The 18,548-nt window shown below is 45.2% G+C and overlaps 1 protein-coding gene and 1 pseudogene across 1 annotated transcript; both read right to left on the reverse strand.

Annotated features, from left to right (window-relative positions):
- Nucleotides 1-3,288: 3,288 nt before the first annotated feature.
- Nucleotides 3,289-4,362, reverse strand: LOC124705751 (annotated as a pseudogene).
- Nucleotides 4,363-8,691: 4,329 nt separating this feature from the next.
- Nucleotides 8,692-9,635, reverse strand: LOC124646728 (glutathione S-transferase 4-like). Its single transcript, XM_047186806.1, has 2 exons — nt 9,368-9,635; nt 8,692-9,261 (listed from the first exon to the last, which is right to left on the reverse strand). The coding sequence occupies exons 1-2, from the start codon at nt 9,570-9,572 to the stop codon at nt 8,789-8,791; spliced, it is 678 nt and encodes a 225-aa protein (XP_047042762.1). The 5' UTR covers nt 9,573-9,635; the 3' UTR covers nt 8,692-8,788.
- Between the last annotated feature and the right edge of the window lie 8,913 nt (nt 9,636-18,548).

Genomic DNA, 18,548 nt, shown 5'->3' on the forward strand with positions numbered 1-18,548 from the left:
GGTGATGAAGATGGCGGTGGTGTCGATGGAGGAGCCTTCCGGGGGCACTTCCCCGTCCCGGCGGCATGCCGGAACAGAGTCTCCTGTCCCCCAGATCTTGGCTTCGCGATGGCGGCGGCTCTGGAACTTTTCTCGTACCGTGGCTTATTCGTCTCGGGGTTTTAGGTCAGGGAGCTTATATAGGCGAAAGGGGAGCCTCGGAGGGGCCCTGGTGGGGCCAGACAACAGGCCCCCCCCCTCAGGCCGCGCCGCCTTAGTGTGTGGGGCCCCTGTGGCCCCCTCCGGTCCCTCTCGGTGTTCTGGAAGCTTCCGGTGAAAATAGGGTACTGGGCGTTGATTTCGTCCGATTCCGAGAATATTTCCTTACTAGGATTTCTGAAACCAAAAACAGCAGAAAACAGGAACTGGCACTTCGGCATCTCGTCAATAGGTTAGTTCCGGAAAACGCATCAAAACGATATAAAGTGTGAACAAAACATGTAGGTATTGTCATAAAACAAGCATGGAACATCAGAAATTATAGATACGTTGGAGACGTATCACGGGGCAGTGCTAGGTGCGAGGCGACGTTGTCGACGTTGCTGAAGCTCCTGGTAGCAGTGGCGAGGCTCGGGGCGGCGTCAATCGTCGACGGTGATCTGCGGGCTCCGGCGAGCTTCGGCTTCAAATTGGAGCTGCTCCGACAACGATTGGAGGTGTGGTTTGGTCGAGGAGAACCAGTGAGGTGAGGCGATCGTGATGGTGTGAAGGAAATGGCCGCGGGAGGTCTCTATTTATAGAGGGGAGGGAGTGCTGCGGTTGCCGAGAGAGGTCGTCGACGGCGTGGCTGCTCCGGCGTGCGAAAGGGCAAGAGGAGTACAACACTCGATTGGCGACGGCATGGCGAAGCTATGGGCGCTGCTGACGCGTCCAGGGGTCGATGGGATAGCTCAGGAGCTTGGTGATCATGCCGCGGTACCTGCGGCATGGCTCCGACGATGGCGACGGCGACAAGGCGGCCGGCGATGCTCGAGTGTGGCTAGCAGGTAGGGGTACTGGTGGCGATGCTTGACGTAGGGAATGGGCGCTAGGCGTGGACGAGGGTGACGGGGCATCGCCATGCTCTGGCGCGTCCAGTGCGCGCTCACCGCGTGCACTGGCATGCCATGGCATGTCCTGGGCAGGCATGGGCGTGCTTGGTGCGGCCAATGCCGTGTCTTGGCGAACTCCGGCCGTGCTGGGTCATGATCATAGTGTACCAGGCTAGCTCCAAGACATGGTGAGAGAGAGAGGATCGAGCCAGGGAGAGAGAGGGCATGGTGGCCGGCATGAGCTTGCCATGGGTAGGTTTAGGGTTCCTCCACTCCTCCACTTTCTCAAACAAGGACTTGCAATGATGGAGGAGTACCAGATAGATAATGATCAACAAGATTCACCAAAGGTTCAGCTTATAAACTATTGGATATAGCAAGGTTTGATCATATTTGGTTTGTGCCTGCCAGGTGTTCGACAGAATGGCCGCATGAGGAAAAGTATTTGAAATTTGAAAATCTTTTTGGTGGAGCTCAATGATATTATTAATGTGAACTAATGATGGTGGTGGTAGTCATTTTGGTGTTGGTTGGCAAAGTTTCCAAAAAGTGATCATCTTCACTTTACTCTCATATTGCATTTTGTTTTATTCACCCTGGTCAACCTAGTCAGAGTCAACCATGGTGGTCAACAGCAAAGTTGCTCCTTTTGACATGGTCTCGGATGAGGTGAAAAGAATTAGGGTTGTTTAGTTTAAGAATCTTCCAAACCAGTGGTGTAAAGAGGGCAACATTTTATAAATGGGCAATTTGACCATTATCACATGTATGTTAGTTTTGCAAATTTCTTTGATTTGATTCTGGTTTCTTTGATGCATTTGTGTTTGTTTTTGATATACAAAGGTTTTACAAGCAATAGATCAAGCTATGGTGACCTTTGTTGAAGATTTGAAAGATTGGCTTAATGGGTATGTGAGAGTTTATGCTATTTTTGCATTTCTTGTTTTTCTCTCAATTTGAGATGATAAGATCATTGTTTAGGGTTTTAGTACCATTGATTAACACTAATACACTCATCATGGCAATTGCACACAAAATGCACACACTATGCATGAAACTATATGTAGCACTATATGTATAATAAAAGTTTTTGTTTGTTGCAAAAATTGGGTATATGAAATTCTCTTCTCATTAAATCTTTTATTGATAAAAACTTGGGATGTTACAGAGGAGGGGTCAACCTTCTTGAGCGTGAACGAGGAGGCGTTAGTGTTTTTGGTTGAGGTCGCCCACGACGAGCCGGAAGCGTTGTCGTACTTGGCAACGAGTGAGGAGTCATCAGAGGTTTCCTCCGGAAATGGAAGAGCATAGGCTTCGTAGAAGCTTCACTAACCTAGTCTATGATAGCCGGTATTTGTCGATGGCGTCGGCAGCCTTTTTTCTTGGCCTGGGTTTGGGAGACGTTTTCTCGAACAAGTTAAGGGCGGAAAAGAAACACAAGAAGGGCTCGTCCTCAAACCCATACATGCGATGGTCCGAGATAAATTAAAATAGTTACAATTTATACTAAACTCTTATAATTTTCAAAGTTCTTTTTTCCATGTTACAGTTTTTTGTGAATCATATTATAATATTAAGAAGTTCAATCTTCTATCATTTAATTTATAGATTTAGCCACATAGAAATGTTGACAAATTTTAATTGAAATTACATATTTATTATATAATTGTAATTTATCTTCTAGTAAAATTTTGTTCTGCTAAATGGTAAACTATATTTTTAATAAAAAAAATCCTTGAATTATTTTCAATAAATAAATAAACAATACAGTGTATATGTATTATGGTAAACATCTCTAGATCATAGGCTTAACAAATATCTCCATAGAGGTTTCTGGTAAACAACGAGTTAGCTATATTTAACGAAACTACTAGAGTGTAAATTGAACCGTTTGCACGTACGATTCATGCTAAAAAAAGTGTCTTACAAGTTTCAATGGGTTCAGCAATAAGTTATGAACGTTTTCAAGCTTTGCTACACTTCTTTATCTGGTATTTGCTTGTTGTAGTTTGTGCCCGTGAGCTGATTTCTCGTGTTGTAGTTTGTCTCTACAGACTACAAGTTACTTCCTAGAAACAACACATGCTTGTTTTATTTTTTATGGTACTTCAGGCAAACATCTATTTCATAGAACACAATGTGTGCAAACACTGTGGATCTGAACAACGCCATATGGTAGAACCTAGTGAGGCCCCGATATGAATAATGTGTTGAAACATTAAGAAGACGACATCTGCTTCAGCAACCCGAGGTCGATCAGAGCAGCCACCTTCCTCACCGCCGGCCTGGCCATGATCCTTCCCCACCATGCCCCGACGCTGGCGCGCTTCTCCAGCAGCGGCGTGTATTCAGTGCCGATGAGGCAGTAGGTGAAGGCAAAGTGCGCGAGATCAGCGAGGCTGAAGAAGTCTCCCGCGAGGTACGGCGAGCTCGACAGCCGCGCCTCGTACACGTCCAAGACCTTCCCCAGCTTCCCAACGTTCTCGTCCACCACTGCTTGGTCGCGGGCGCCCCCGATCAGCGGCATGATGACGCACTGCCGGACTATGTTGGAGATGGCCGGGTGGTACTGGTGCGCCTCCACCTCCGTCCAGGCGTCCACCATGGCTGATTCCTCAAGGTTGGATTCTCGTAGGAGATCTTTGGGGTTGCCGGCAGGTCCGTACTTGCGGAGGATGTACCGCGAAATTGCGCGAGATTCTGTGATGTTGTCGGCGCAGATTAGTATCTAGTTGGTAAGACAAGGTAAGATATGTGATGATGATTTGCGAGGCGATGTTGGACTGTCGACTGGTGTCATACCGAACAGCGTGATTTCCCCGTCTTCAAATGTAGGGATCTTGCCGAACGGCTGCAGTGTTAACATATGCAAAATTTTCTTAAATAACAATGAAGATCATAGATATTTGAAACTACTATTCATTTTGTTTCTATATATTTGAGAGACAGAATCACAACAAGACAACATAAAGAGTACGACTGCATCGGAGCTAACAAGGCTGAACGAATGAGCAAAATGTTCAGGACTAGACTAGCACCGGGAAGAGAAGTTTATCCTAGACCGGCATACAGCTGAGCTTGTCTGATTGCAGGGAACAGTAATTGCGCATCTGAATCGTAGATGAAGATAGGAAGCTTACGTTTCGGCAGAGGTAGGCTCGGTCTTCTGTTCCCGCGCAGCCATGTCGACGGGGACGAGCTCGTAGCCGACGCCAGTCTCCTCCAGGCACAACACCACCGTCGCGACGAACGGAGACGCCACAACCCCGTACACCTTCACCGCGCCTCCCATCTCTCTCTCTCTCTCTCCCCTGCCTCCCTCGCTTTCTATCTCCTCTCTCTATGTGCAGCTCTGTTACATAGGTTAGTCCATCATTATAAGAAGTTTCGAAAAAGGTGATTGCTAGTCGTACTTTGACCGATTTGTTCCGGGCATCCGGCTCCGGTTGTCTAAAACTATTGTTTTGCACGTTGTCGTATTACTACAAAGACAAATTTGCCATCAAATTCTACTATGATATATTTTAAAATTCAACGGAAATTTTACATTATAAAAATGTAATTAGCATAAAAACTAGCATAAATTCACATGTATATCTGAGGGGTGAATCTAAATGATCGTAAAGATGAATTGTTCTTTATAACACGAGAAAATTTAAATGTTCGTACTGAAGAATTCGAATTTTATATATACCTATTTTGGAAATGACAACTTTTAGAGCACTGGAGGTATGTTCTACCTTTACGTGTAAGTTCGATTCTATTCTTCTTGGTATTGTCACTGCCGCTATACTTTTCTAAGGTCTTGGAGTGCTTATGATCATCTAAGTAAAATTTTATTTATCTTGACTTGTGTCTCAAGTCGAGTTTCCTTCCTGTCCAAGGAACTACGACTTCATCCATAATGATGTTGTGCAAATCAATATAATAGCTGAATATATTACATCGATTTTTTTTGCCTTCCAAGTTAGTTTTTCCATGCTGACTTGTCAAGGCTGATTTTTAAATCAAAAAGTTAGTATCGAGCTGATATAATTCGTTAGAGTCACACTCGGCATCTGCATAGGTACGATGCGTGCATCGGCAAGCACGCACACATACATACACACACATATTTCTTCAAGTCTTTTTGACTAAATAGAAAAAGGCACTTACATGTATGACATTCTCAAAAATCATGAGAATGTGAGTTGACTATTGTCGCCTCCTCGAGGCACAATAGCAATGTGGCGACGAACGGGGATACCGCCAGCTCGTTCACCTTTAAATTCATCGAGTTAGCTTGTTTTGCCTAATGGGCAATGTACATAGCGAGCGTGACCTGGATGTGATGCAATATCTACCGACTGTATTCCTAAACTTAAACTAGTGTCCTGAAAGGGTCAGGCTTCTATAAAAAGTTGCCTATTGTTGTAACCAACTTTACCTTGCGTGGCTAAAAAGTTAAGTGGTGAGTTACTTTTACTGACGGACATAGGCCATTAGAACTGGAGTGAAGTTCTGTTGCTAATCCCCTGCGGAAAACTGACCTAAAACTTAAGCGAAGCACTTTGCTCCCAGATTTTGTCGTTGGAAATCACTCTTTGCCCAAGTGCTGAACTGCGGTAAACATGTTCTCCCTCCATCTAAAAATAGGTGTCACAACTTTATCTAGATACGGATGTATCTCTAACTAAAAAAGAAAATAAGAGATTGATCGCACTCATTGATGAGCCCGACATAAAAGCTGACGCTGGTAGCTTCCGAGAGAGATACCTTGAGAAACGTGAATGACAGTTTAGCTAATCTTAGACGAGAATAGGAGGCTAAATGGGCTGAGCGAGCTAGAGTAAAACACGTGCAACAAGGGGGAAATAATACGAGATATTTCCATCTAATTGCCAACGGTAAGCATAAGAAAAAGAAAAAATTCTAGTTAGAGCAGGATGAAGGGACAATCGTAGGTGCGAGGACATTTGAAAATTTATATTACTGACTACTATAAGAAACTTTTTGGGGCACCAACAGAGGATATAGTTACCGATATACCTCAGATATCCCCTTATGAAAACACTATCCTCACAGCTGCTTCCACCGAGGAAGAAGTATTTGATGTTATTTCTCAGATGAAACTAATTAAGCTCCTGGACCATACGGTTTCCAGTTGAGTTCTATAAGCAGTTTTAGAAGATTATTAAGCAAGATCTCACGAATTTATTTGCGAAATTGCAACAACACGACCTCCAATTGTTTAAGCTGAACTTTGGGGTGATAACCTTGATTGCTAAAAAGGAAGATGTTGTTCAAATTTAGCAATATATGTCTATTTTCCTGCTCAATGTGAGTTTTAAGATATTCACTAAGGTAGGCACTGATAGAATAACTACGATCGCCCATAAAGTTATTAAACCCACACAATCTGCCTTCATGCCAGGATGACATAAACTTGAAGGGGTAGTCATCCTGCATATGAAATCATTCTTGACCTTCATAGAAAGAAAATGGATGGTGTCTTTTTCAAAATTAACTTTGAGAAAGCCTATGATAAAGTAATATGGACCTTTCTTCAACAAACTATTCGCGTGAAAGGATTTTCACCAGAATGGTGTGAGCTAGTTACGAGTTTTGTTCAAGGTGGGTTAGTTGTTGTAAATCTTGTACGATCTAGGTGGCTGGTGGCTTGCTAGGACGATTCAAAATGTATAATCACCATACTTTTGTTTTATTCAGCTGGTTGACTTTTGTACTCTGCATACCGAAATTGCACAATAAATAGCTGTGTGCATCAATTGATGCAGAGACGAGAGCTATGCTCCCGTTTAAAAAAAAAAAATCTATACCTAGACGACACCTATTTTTAGATGGAGGAAATACAAATCTCCCTCATAAATTGGATCGTATTAATAAGCACCGTGTGTTGAGTGCAATGCCCTGGTGTATAATTGCAGAATGTGTAATCTTCACCATGATCTTACATGATGTGCAAGCTCAATCGTGCATGAAAATTAATGCACGTAAGCAACAGTAACACGCGCTCCATGTTCCACGGAAGGATCTGGACCACTTTTAACAGTCAAACAAAGAAAATTTCTGACAAGTTTCATGAAAAATATTTCTGCAGCATTTCAAATCAGGACGACAAAGAGGCAAATTTCCTTTTTTTTGACACAGTATAACGCAGACGCTCACAAACACGCACGTACAATCACTCCTATCAACGCACGCACACCCTACCCCTATGAGCACATCCGAGGGACTGAGCCGGTATATCTTGAGGTTGACGAAGTCACCACACTAGCGCCTCGCTGTTGACGGGTACTTCATCTCCCACCAAATCATAGGGCCGGTTAAATCCTGGAATAAATCCAGGTAAATGCAAACACCCATGCGGCCATGCCAAGTCTGGAACTTGAATCTAGGTGGACTGGTTCTGCCACAAGGAACCTAACCACCAGAGCTAAGCTCTGTTTGCAACAAAGAGGCAAATTTCAGCATGACCAAAGGCATAAGATCGTACGACAAAAATTATAAAAATGAGAGAGTATTAACTAAAACATGGCACATTGTGTTCTACTCCCTCCATCCCATAAAACATATCTTAACTAGCCCGTCACACAAAAACTTACTTTTTGCCATGCGAACTCTGTGATTCTTATTTTAGTTAGATTTTGAAAAAATTATGCATATGATAAACATAATATTCCATCCATCCCTTGAAACATGTCTTAACTAGAAGAAGAGTTAACTGCTTGAGTACACACTTCAACGTGTGACAGGTGTCAACCGTCAACAAAAACTTTGGTCAAAGTGGGTAGGTGCTACTAAAGCAAGCTTTGTCCCTGAGAGTTGAGTACTAACTGGGAGCAATTTAAAATACATCTTTGATACATTTTAGAAATATTTAAAAAGATTAAACAAAAAATTCATGTGTACATCTTCACATGCTACGTGTGCACAAAGTTAGCACAAAGTTCTGAAAAAGATAGTATAACTATTTTTATTATCTGATGGAAGATTTCTGAGATTGTTGTCAACTTGGTGAACCTTTTCTTAATTGTTTCATCAATCAAGCTTCCTTGCTGCTCAAGGAAATGTGACTTCAACCAGATTTTTTTAACGTCATCAGAGTTGAATTATGGACAGACTGTTCTTGCGAATTTGTGTTGAGGTGGACCGTGCAATTTCATGTTTTTTTACTGATGTTATGGGTTTCTATTATTGAAAATCAATTATAATATAAATAACTTTTCAAAAACCTAGATCAGAGCAAAAAAAGAAAAATTATTTTAATTTTGATTCACCAGAGCAGCAGCGTACAAACATTCCCCCAGTGGTTGCAAAGAAGACAGTACAACTATTTTTCTGATCTCGTGAAAGATTGGACAGCTTATTGTCAACCTAGTGAACTTCTCTTTCTTTTCGTTCATGACTTGTTTCAACAGTCAAGTTTCCTTCCGGCTCAAAGAACGGTGACTTTATCCATAATTACAGAAGTTTTTCAAATCATCGTTGAAGTGGAGTTATGGATAACATTTCTTTATTCATGGGGATCAGAGTTGAGGTGGGTCGGACAGTGTCGTGGTTTTTCTTTTTTTACATTCATGTCTTGGTTTTCAATAATGAAAATCGATCTGTATGGAAAACATGGAGCCATACACAGGTGCAGGCCGGCGCCGGTTCTACACAGCACAAACCGGAGACTACTGCTCGCTCGCCGACCGTCGTCTTGGTTGTTGCCATCACTGCTCTGCCTTCTTTCCCAGACCAAAGTCCACCGGCATGAACTCGGTAACCTTCCTCGCCGCCGGCCTGACCTTGAGCTCCTCCCACCACGCCTTCACGTGCGGGAGCTCCTCCACCAGCGCCTTGTACTCGGTCTCCATGAAGTAGCGCAGCATCGGGAAGTGGCTGAGGTCGGCGAGGCTCACCGATTCCCCGGCGAGGTACCTCGACTTCGATAGCCGCGCCTCGTACACCTCCAGCACCTTCTTCAGCTTGGGGACGTTCTCGTCGATGAGGGCCTGGTCGCGCGCGCCGCCGAGGAGCGGGGCGAGGATGCACTGCACCATGATGGCGCCCGTCGGGGCGTGGTGCTGCTGCGCCTCCACCTCCAGCCACACGTCCACCATCGCCGCCGCCTCCGGCGAGCCGTCCCCGACCAGCAGCTCCGGCTTGTGCTTGCGCAGCACGTGCCTCGCGATCGCGCGCGACTCTGCAGTGCGGGGAGATTCAGGTCGCGATTAGTACGAGTTTTCCTTCGGAATTGGTGTCAGAGAAGAACAGAGATTGGCGGGAGGGAAATGATTACGAATACGAACCGAAGAGGGTGAGGTCGCCGTCCTCGAGGACGGGCACCTGGGCGAACGGGTTCCTGGCGAGGAAGTCCGGCTGAAGGTGGTCGCCGGCCTGGCGGCTCATGGGGACGAGCTCGTACTCGACGCCGGCCTCCTCCAGGCACAGCAGCGCGCGCGCAACGAACGGCGACATCGCCCACCCGTACACCTTCACGGCCGCCGGCGCCATTCTCTCGATCGGCTAGCTTGCTTCCCGGAGATTGATCGGTGAGTTTGTTCGAGGCGGTTCTTGTTTGTGGCTTCGACTACTACTGACAACTCCGCTAGCTCAGAATTAATAGTGGTGCGTTGGTTGTGAGCGCGGCGTCACTGCTTGCGTCGGGTGTGCGCGGTGTCCCGATCCATCGTCCATTGCATTGCGTTCTGGTCTTCTGGCTTACACCAACCTGTCGAAAAATAGTTATTCTTCTGCCAGCATGTGCCGGCGAGGTGTCTCGAGATCAGTTCGTCGTTGTGCTGACAAATTTATTTTCTTCTTCTGCAAGTCATCGAGGTGCGATCTGAATCATGCTCGTTATAGCCAAAGGCCTTCACACACTGTGAATGCGGCTTGAATCCGACTTTCTGTCATCCAGTGTGCTGACCAGTCACACGTCTAAAATCTTCTCCAATAGATGATGAAGCAATTATACATCACCTATTTTTGCAGTTTTTCAGCTTTTATATCACATGAAATTTTCTCAAAACTCAGATGAAGTAAAATACATCACCTATTCTCGGAATATGCTCCAGCAGATGTATTTTACACCCTATTCGAAATAGGTTTCGCCACGCTATATTAATATAGCAACTGCACGATACATCGAGCACAGTAGAGCCACAACACAACCAAACCTAAATGAAAAGATAAAGAAAGATAATAGAAACAAATACCAACACCGGCAGATCAACGAAAAACGAAGATGGCCCGCCACCGCCGCGTCCTCCGGAAGAGTTTCACCACGCTCCTAGCACACCGAATCACCGCATACCAAGCAACACATTCAACAAGGAAAGCGGCAACGACGCTGCTGCCCAGACTAGTCCTAGGGTTCTCCCGGTACGTGGAAGAGGGTGAGGAGGGGTACACCAGACGCCCTGTAGGAAGGAACGATGGCACCCGTAGACGTCACTGCGTTGATGACGGACGAGCCGATAAGGATTTCTCCCCACCCAACCTGTTGTCCACAAGCACGCGCGGCCACGGTCTTGGATCCATCCTCGTCGTCTCACTATGGTCGCCATCGCGAGGCCTAGAGGAATGAAAAGGGACATTAGGGCCGGGAGTAGCAGCACCTCAACCGCATGGGAGGGAACTATCTCGACCGCCTTCGCGGTAGCCGACCGGACGTGGCAGCAGAGACACACTAGGGCCGTACTGCCCCGGTCAGGCCCAATATGGCCCGCAAACATGGGCGGGCACAGGTTGTTGATAATGGGTATTCAAAGTCAGCAAAAAAATCCAATGAGAAAACGTGAAGGTTCACAATTTTTGTTTAACAACAAAGTACATGACACAAAGATTGATAATTGTTCAAACTAAAACAAATTTATTGGCTCGGCTGACTTTTGTGGCTGAGTGTAGCCTGCTTCCGGTCATGAACTGAATCGAGAGCCGCCTCGTCCTTGCTCTGTCGCTGAAGCTAGACTGTTGGAGCCTCACAGGGAGACTATGGAAGCTAATACTGCTACTATTCGGACAGAAGAGTAGCTAGATTTGCTGGATTAGGCGGATGAATACTACACAATTTTATCTAGCCGAAATTAATAGGTATTCAGCTGAATACCCATGAATAGCTTTGTGCCCGCCCATGCCGCAAAGTCCCCATCGCCGCCACCACCCATCTGTTAGATCTCTATTCTTGACCAATGTGATGTATAATTGCAGTTATTTTTTATCTTCGTTATCTGTTGGACATGCTCAAATATACGAAACTCCCCTGTTTCGTATTAGTTGCCTCTAATTTAGTACTCCGTCCTTTGCTGACATAAGCTATATAGTTTTTCGACAAAGATTATAAAATATACGATCTATTGTGTTGCACCAATCTTTTAGAGATATTTGTTGAGATTTGATTATGTTTTCTTATCTAACAAAAACTCCCACTATATTTTGCGAAAATTCCTCTGATGTATTAATGATCATTAGTGGTAATACAAACAACCTCAAAAGTAACAAAAGTTACAAATAAATCATTGGAACAGCTATCAACAACTACAAGTACTAACACGAGCCGAAGTAGCGCATCATCCGGAAAGCTGCACACGGACCGTGACTTCTTCGATCGGTGATCGTCCCCGGCCAGCCAGTGTTGTTGCCTTCTCCTCGGCCGGCCGTGGTGGCGAGGGAGAGGAAGGAGATGGCACCACTGTCTTCCATGTTAGGGTTTGTGTTCTTCTGGTGGCTTGCGGCTGTCACGTTTTGCAGCTTCTTCCGGCCGGCCTTGGTGGCGAGGGGAGGAGGCGGTCCGACGTGGCGACGCCAAAATCGGCCAGATGGTCGGGAGAAAGACCCTTCTTCCTCCTTGTCGGTATGATTTGTTGCTGCTGTTCTTCTTCTTCCTCGGCGCTGATGCTGGAGGGAGTTCCTGGTTTGCCCGGGCGGATGGCCCGGCCGCAGTGCTGGACCGGTCGGTTGACTCGAGTTTCCTTCCTTCCGGAAGGGACACTTTTCGCGGTACTCAAAGCCAAAGTTGGCGACGGCTGCTGCAGGCGTGTTGGATTGATGTCCATGCCTTCTCGGCGCTGGTGTCAAGGAAGGAGGAAGCAGCGTGGTGGTATTTGTACCATGGTCGAAGATGATGACCTGCCTGCGCTTGGTTGCAGTTCTTTCTGCTGCAGGGGTCTTCTCTCAAGGTTATGGGATGATGACACAGGCTCCGGAGATCTTCATGGGTTATGGTTGTCTCATGATGTTCTAGGTGTTTTTGGTCCTTTGTGTTTGTGTTTCTGTTTCTCAGTGATTGTAAGGGTCAACAACTTTGTATCTTTCTGTGATATGAATGCAGCGAAATTCTCAAAAAAACTCCGCTTGAGAATTAATAGCCGTGCGTGGTTGCTGGGTCACTGCTTGCGTCGCGTATCCGGTTGACTGTAGATCGATGCTGTCCATATCCATGCCGTTGCGTTCTGATCTTCTTGGCCTACACGAAGCTGTCGAAAAGAACAGTTAGTTATTTACTAACATGGGCAGTTCGTCATGGAGCTGACAAAATTTGTTTTCTTCCTCTGAAAATCATCCAGCGTTATAGTCAGCGGTGGAGAATTCTTTTACTAGTTGTGTTTATATAACACGCACTATGAAATAAATAAGTGATCATATGCCGTGTGAAATAAGTAAGTGATCATGTAAACCCTAACTTATACTTATTTGTAAACTCAATTTTAGTAATTTGACTATGCTCCCATCTACTTTGTTGTCGGTTGAATTCGAGAACGAAGTTGAAGGTAGCAAACAACAAGACTCCAAACAACAATAAAATAAACAAAGTTATCAATAAGCTTGAAGATATCAACAAGAGTAAAATACATGGTTAGTCATTGAACTTGAATCGCTTACTCGCTTTAGTCACTGTACTCTGAAATATGCAATTTACGATCATCCAATACGCGCGAGGGTTCCGTCCATGGTCACTGGCAGCGGTATAGCACTGTATTTGCTGACATGGCATGCTGTGGATCCCACATGCCAGGTCTCCACTGTGTTTCACTTTGCAAAAGAAACCTCAAATATAGTTTCCCCTCAACAGAAAGGTACTACTTAAATTCGAAAGAAAAAAACATCCTGGTAAAGTAGAATGTGTTGGTCATACTAGCCACCCACCTTCTTCCTCCTCTCTCTCCACGGATGCACGCCGGCGCTCCGCCTAGCACCTCCTCTACCCCTGCCTAGTTGCGGTGCCGACCCCTCCTACCTGTTGTCAGGCGCAGCGCCCGCCCCCTCTTCTCCACCCCATCCATGTGCGGTGCGGGCGCGTCGCCTCCGCCGTGTACGACATCGCTGATGGCGGCGAGAATGGAGCACGAAGCCCATTCTCAACCTCGACTATAAGCGAGGATCCCGAGCGCATCTGCTCGCCCGACGAAAGAGGAGGAGCCCTCTCTGACAAGGGATTAACTTGTCAATGCCTACAGATTGTAGACTGGGGTTTTGTTAGAGGTAGAGGGCAAGTAGATCTCGAAGGTTTCAGCCGAAAAGTACTCGCAGATTGTAAAACTAGGGTTATGTTGACAATAGATTCGATCCTTTCTTTGTCCCTTGACTCCCCTTATATAGGAGGTGGATCCGAGGGATTCGTCATACACAAGTTACAGAGTCCGGGAGGGTTTCTAACCCGTCCCGTGAAATTACAAGTCTCTATATTTCCTTAACACTAATTGGGCTTCCGATCTTTGTATTCTTCGACTTGTGGGCCTTCAGTAAACCCTGGGTACCTTCTTCGGTAGGCCCATTGGGGATGTCTATGTCAGTAGCCCCCGAGATTTTGCTTGAATCGAAGAATCAAGAAAAATCTCCAACTTTAATCATTCAATAATCTTGTCGAGTTTATCGCATATCTTTTGAATACGCAAATACTATATTGTACAGGGATCATGGTAGTTGGGGTTAGTTCATCTGACGGATCAGGTACTAGTTAACTGCTCTAGTGGCAATCCGCAAAAACCTACTTCAAGATCACGTCCCTGGACATGATCTCGGGATACCGGTGTAAACTTCGACAGGTGCCGCTTAAGGTCTTACCATTCTGTCGAGTCCCAGTCATATTTTATCGGGTACCTAACGCATCCGTTAGGATTTTTCTTCGTATTTGTTGATACGGAAAAAAGTAGAAAACCGCCGTCAGAGACGGTGCCACGCCGCTCAGAACGGATCTGGGGTCTTACCTTCGCAAAGTTTTGCGGCATTCAGAGATTATTCGCGACTTTTAGCGCTCTGAGAATATATTGTCGAGTGCTTTTCGGCTGTTGGAATATCACATTTTATTGAGTCATATTTGATGACTTACTTTTCCTTCCCGATGGGAGTATATGTAGAGTTATTTTGTATAACTCGAAATATACTCACTTCTTTTTTCTTTCTCTATATTTGTGTGTAACTTCATCGGGCACGCGAACAACGTTCCCGATGGGAGTAGCCCCCGAGGCTACAATCAAGGACTTGTGCTTGGTTGTAGGCTCAACAAATTAATCTCTTCTGTCGCTATATTGTTATTCCTTCTCGAGCTTTTCACATCTATCGGGTGCGCGACCAGCGCTCCCGATGGGAGTAGCCCCCGAGGCTATGAACAAATGCTTGCATTTGGTCATAGGCTCTCGCCATTTCTATTTTGTCATACTTGAATTTTTCCTTCATTTTCTAAAGTAGCCCCCGAGCATTTGGGAAAAAACTTGTATTTGATCAAAGGCTCTCGAAAAAATCAATAATCTTCTGCTGTCGACGTTCTTATCAAGCCTCATAGTCGAGTTTTTCTCTTGCGAAAGTGACACCATTGCTGACGATAGCCACGATCACTGTATCGGGAACAGGCGAGAACTGCTCTCTCTCTGACTCATGGGCCCAAATTTCCTATCAAATAGACACCTCGTGCAAGTGGGGGACACACGTCCTCCACTTTTACTGGCGCACGCACTGTAGCTCCTGTCCCTTCCTTTCTCAGTAAAATTGCGCTTTTACCCTTTTGTCCACGCGTACCTCATCTATCTCACATATTCTCCATCCAACGGTGCGCCGATTCACCACACATGTACTTAAGGTCATCGTCTTCCTCCGTTCATCCTTTCGTTTACGTCGCTGCTCTTCTCTCCTCTGCTAAATCCTCCACTGCGCCCTGCAGTTCTTGTGCTCCTCCACGCTCGCCCTTTGCTCCTACGCCATTGTTGATGCCACCGCGCAAACTCACCAGGCATAGCACTCCAGAATCCAAGATGGCCGCCGAAGATCTGGAGTGGGAGAGATCCAAGATTTCCAGCCAGGATATGAACCTTCTGAAGAAGATGGGGTTCACCAAGAAGGAGAACGCGCTGCGCTTCCCCCACGAGGAGAGCTATCCATCTCCTCCAATGGAGTACCGGGTCAGTTTCGTTGACCATCTCATCCGCGGTCTTTCTCCCCCTATCCATGAGTTTCTTCGAGGTCTTCTTTTTGTCTACGGGCTTCAGCTTCATCAGCTGACGCCCAATTCTATCCTGCACGTGTCGATTTTTATCACATTGTGTGAATGCTTCCTCGGAGTCCAACCTAATTAGGCTTTGTGGAAGTGTATCTTCTGCCTCCGCCGTAATGGCTCCCACGGCGTCGCCTATAACATCAGCGGCGTTGTTATCTGTGTTCGTTCTGATGTCGACTACTTCGACGTCAAATTCCCCGACTCCGTCCAAGGGTGGCGCAAGAAGTGGCTCTATGTACACGAAGAGAGCTCTGATTCAGTAGAGTACAACATTGCTCCTTTTGATGGAAAAACCAAAATTCTTCGCCGCCGATCCTGGGACGCTGAAGCTACCGAAGAAGAGAAATCGGTGACAGAGGCGCTGATGACTCGCATCCGTGAGCTCCAGAACACCCGTGGCAAGGAATTATCGGGTATCCAAATCACAACCTACTTCCTTAGGATTAGAGTGCAGCCTCTGCAAGCTCACAAAAATCCCCTTTGGATGTATGCTGGTGATGAAGATGTCGAGAGGCTCTCCAAGGATCTTCCTGTGAAGGACTTGGAGAAGTTGATTCAAAGAATCTCCAAGCTTAACAAGAAGGACACCATTCCATCTTCTTGCCAAGTTAAGCCATTTAGTAGCACCAATCCCCTTCCCGAGGTAATTTTTTTCTTGACTATTATATTGTCTTCTCGAATTTTTGGTATCTGTCGACTACTATTTTGCTAGCACCTTTTTGCATAACGTTTTGTCAACACTCTATTTTTCCGCAGAACCATCCTGTTCTATCTTCTCTTCCTCCCCTTCCCGAAGGTGGGGAAGTCGAATAACGGGCCGTTGTCACCGACGACAACCAGGATACTTCTCGCCCTGATAGTGAAGTCGCGGGTTCCAAAAAATCCGCGGCTTCTTCTGAAAAAGAGATTGAAACTGAAGCTACCTCATCGACACGCTCCTCTCTCCCAGCTGCTTCTCCGAAGAACAAGAGGAAGATGGATGAGGTTGTTGATTCCGGCACCTCCAAAGCTGGTGCCGCCCGTGCTGGAGAACCTGCACCTGATGCTGGGAAGAGAGCTTTCGACCCTTACGAGGCACTTACATGTATGACATTCTCAAAAATCATGAAATGAGTTGACTATTGTGGCCTCCTCTAGGCACAATAGCAATGTGGCGACGAACGGGGATACCGCCAGCTCGTGCACCTTCAAATTCGTCGAGTTAGATTGTTTTGCCTAATGGGCAATGTACATGGCGAGGGTGACCTGGATGTGATGCAATATCTACCCAGTATATTCCTAAACTTAAACTAGTGTCCTGAAAGGGTCAGGCTTCTATACAAAGTTGCCTATTGTTGTAATCCACTTTACCTTGCGTGGCTAAAAAGTTAAGTGGTGAGTTACTTTTACTAACGGACATAGACCATTAGAACTGGAGTGAAGTTCTGTTGCTAATCCCCTGCTAAAAACTGACCTGAAACTTTAAGCGAAGCACTTTGCTCCCATATTTTGTCGTTGGGAATCACACTCTGCCCAAGTGCTGAACTGCGGTAAACATGCATGTACTCCCTCCATCTAAAAATAGGTGTCGCAATTTTATCTAGATACGAATGTATCTCTAACTAAAAAAGAAAATAAAAGATTGATGGCACTCATTGATGAGCCCGACATAAAAGCTGACACTACTCCGCTGGTAGCTTCCAAGAGAGACACCTTGAGAAACGTGAATGACAGTTTAGCTAATCTTAGACGAGAATAGGAGGCTAAATGGGCTGGGCGAGCTAGAGTAAAACACGTGCAACAAGGGGGAAATCATACGAGATATTTCCACCTAATTGCCAACGGTAAGCATAAGAAAAAGAAAAACTTCTAGTTAAAGCAGGACGAAGGGACAATTGTAGGTGTGAGGACAATTGAAAATTTATATTTCTGACTACTATAAGAAACTTTTTGGGGCACCGACAGAGGATAAGGTTACCGATATACCTCACATATCCCAGTCTAAAAACACTATCCTCACAGCTGCTTTCACTGAGGAAGAAGTATTTGATGTTATTTCTCAGATGAAACTAATAAAGCTCCTGGACCATACGGGTTTCCAGCTGAGTTCTATAAGCAGTTTTGGGAGATTATTAAGCAATATCTCAAGAATTTATTTGCGAAATTGCAACAACACGACCTCCAATTGTTTAAGCTGAACTTTGGGGTGATAACCTTGATTGCTAAAAAGGAGGATGTTGTTCAAATTTAGCACTATAGGCCTATTTTCCTACTCAATGTGAGTTTTAAGATATTCACTAAGGTAGTCACTAATAGAATAACTACGATCGCCCATAAAGTTATTAAACCCACACAATCTGCCTTCATGCCAGGATGACATATACTTGAAGGGGTAGTCATCCTGCATATGAAATCAATCTTGAACTTCATAGGAAGAAAATAAATGGTGTCCTTTTCAAAATTGACTTTGAGAAAGCCTATGATAAAGTAATATGGACCTTTCTTCAACAAACTATTCGCACGAAAGGATTTTCAACAGAATGGTGTGAGCTAGTTACGATTTTTATTCAAGGCAGGTCAGTTGTTGTAAAGGTTAATGACGATATTGGCCATTACTTCCAAACAAGGATGGGGCTGAGAAAAGGGTATCCTATATCCCCAATCGTTTTTAACACTGTGGCCGATATGTTAAGCATCCTAATTGCCAGGGCAAAAAAGGATGGTCAGATAGGTGGTCTCGTCCCTCATCTGGTTGAGAGGGGTGTATCCATTCTACAATACGCAGATGGTACTATTCTTTTCATGGAGCATGACTTACAGAAAGCCGTGAACATGAAACTAATTCTATGCATCTTCAAACAATTATTTGGCCTTAAGGTCAACTTTCACAAAAGCGAAATATTCTATTTTGGAAAGGCTAAGGAGCAGGAGGAACAGTACAAGATTTTTTTTGGATGCAAGGCTGGCTCTCTTCCCTTTAGATATTTAGGTATCCCAATTCATTACAGAATACTTTTAAA

This window comes from Lolium rigidum, chromosome 4 (genome assembly GCF_022539505.1).
Source record: "Lolium rigidum isolate FL_2022 chromosome 4, APGP_CSIRO_Lrig_0.1, whole genome shotgun sequence".
NCBI lineage: Eukaryota > Viridiplantae > Streptophyta > Magnoliopsida > Poales > Poaceae > Lolium > Lolium rigidum.

Coding starts and splice junctions, on each gene's coding strand:
- LOC124646728 (XM_047186806.1), bottom strand. CDS start 9,572: ATGGCGCCGGCGGCCGTGAAGGTGTACGGGTGGGCGATGTCGCCGTTC. Junction 9,262..9,367: donor CGGCGACCTCACCCTCTTCG/GTTCGTATTCGT, acceptor CCCGCACTGCAG/AGTCGCGCGCGATCGCGAGG.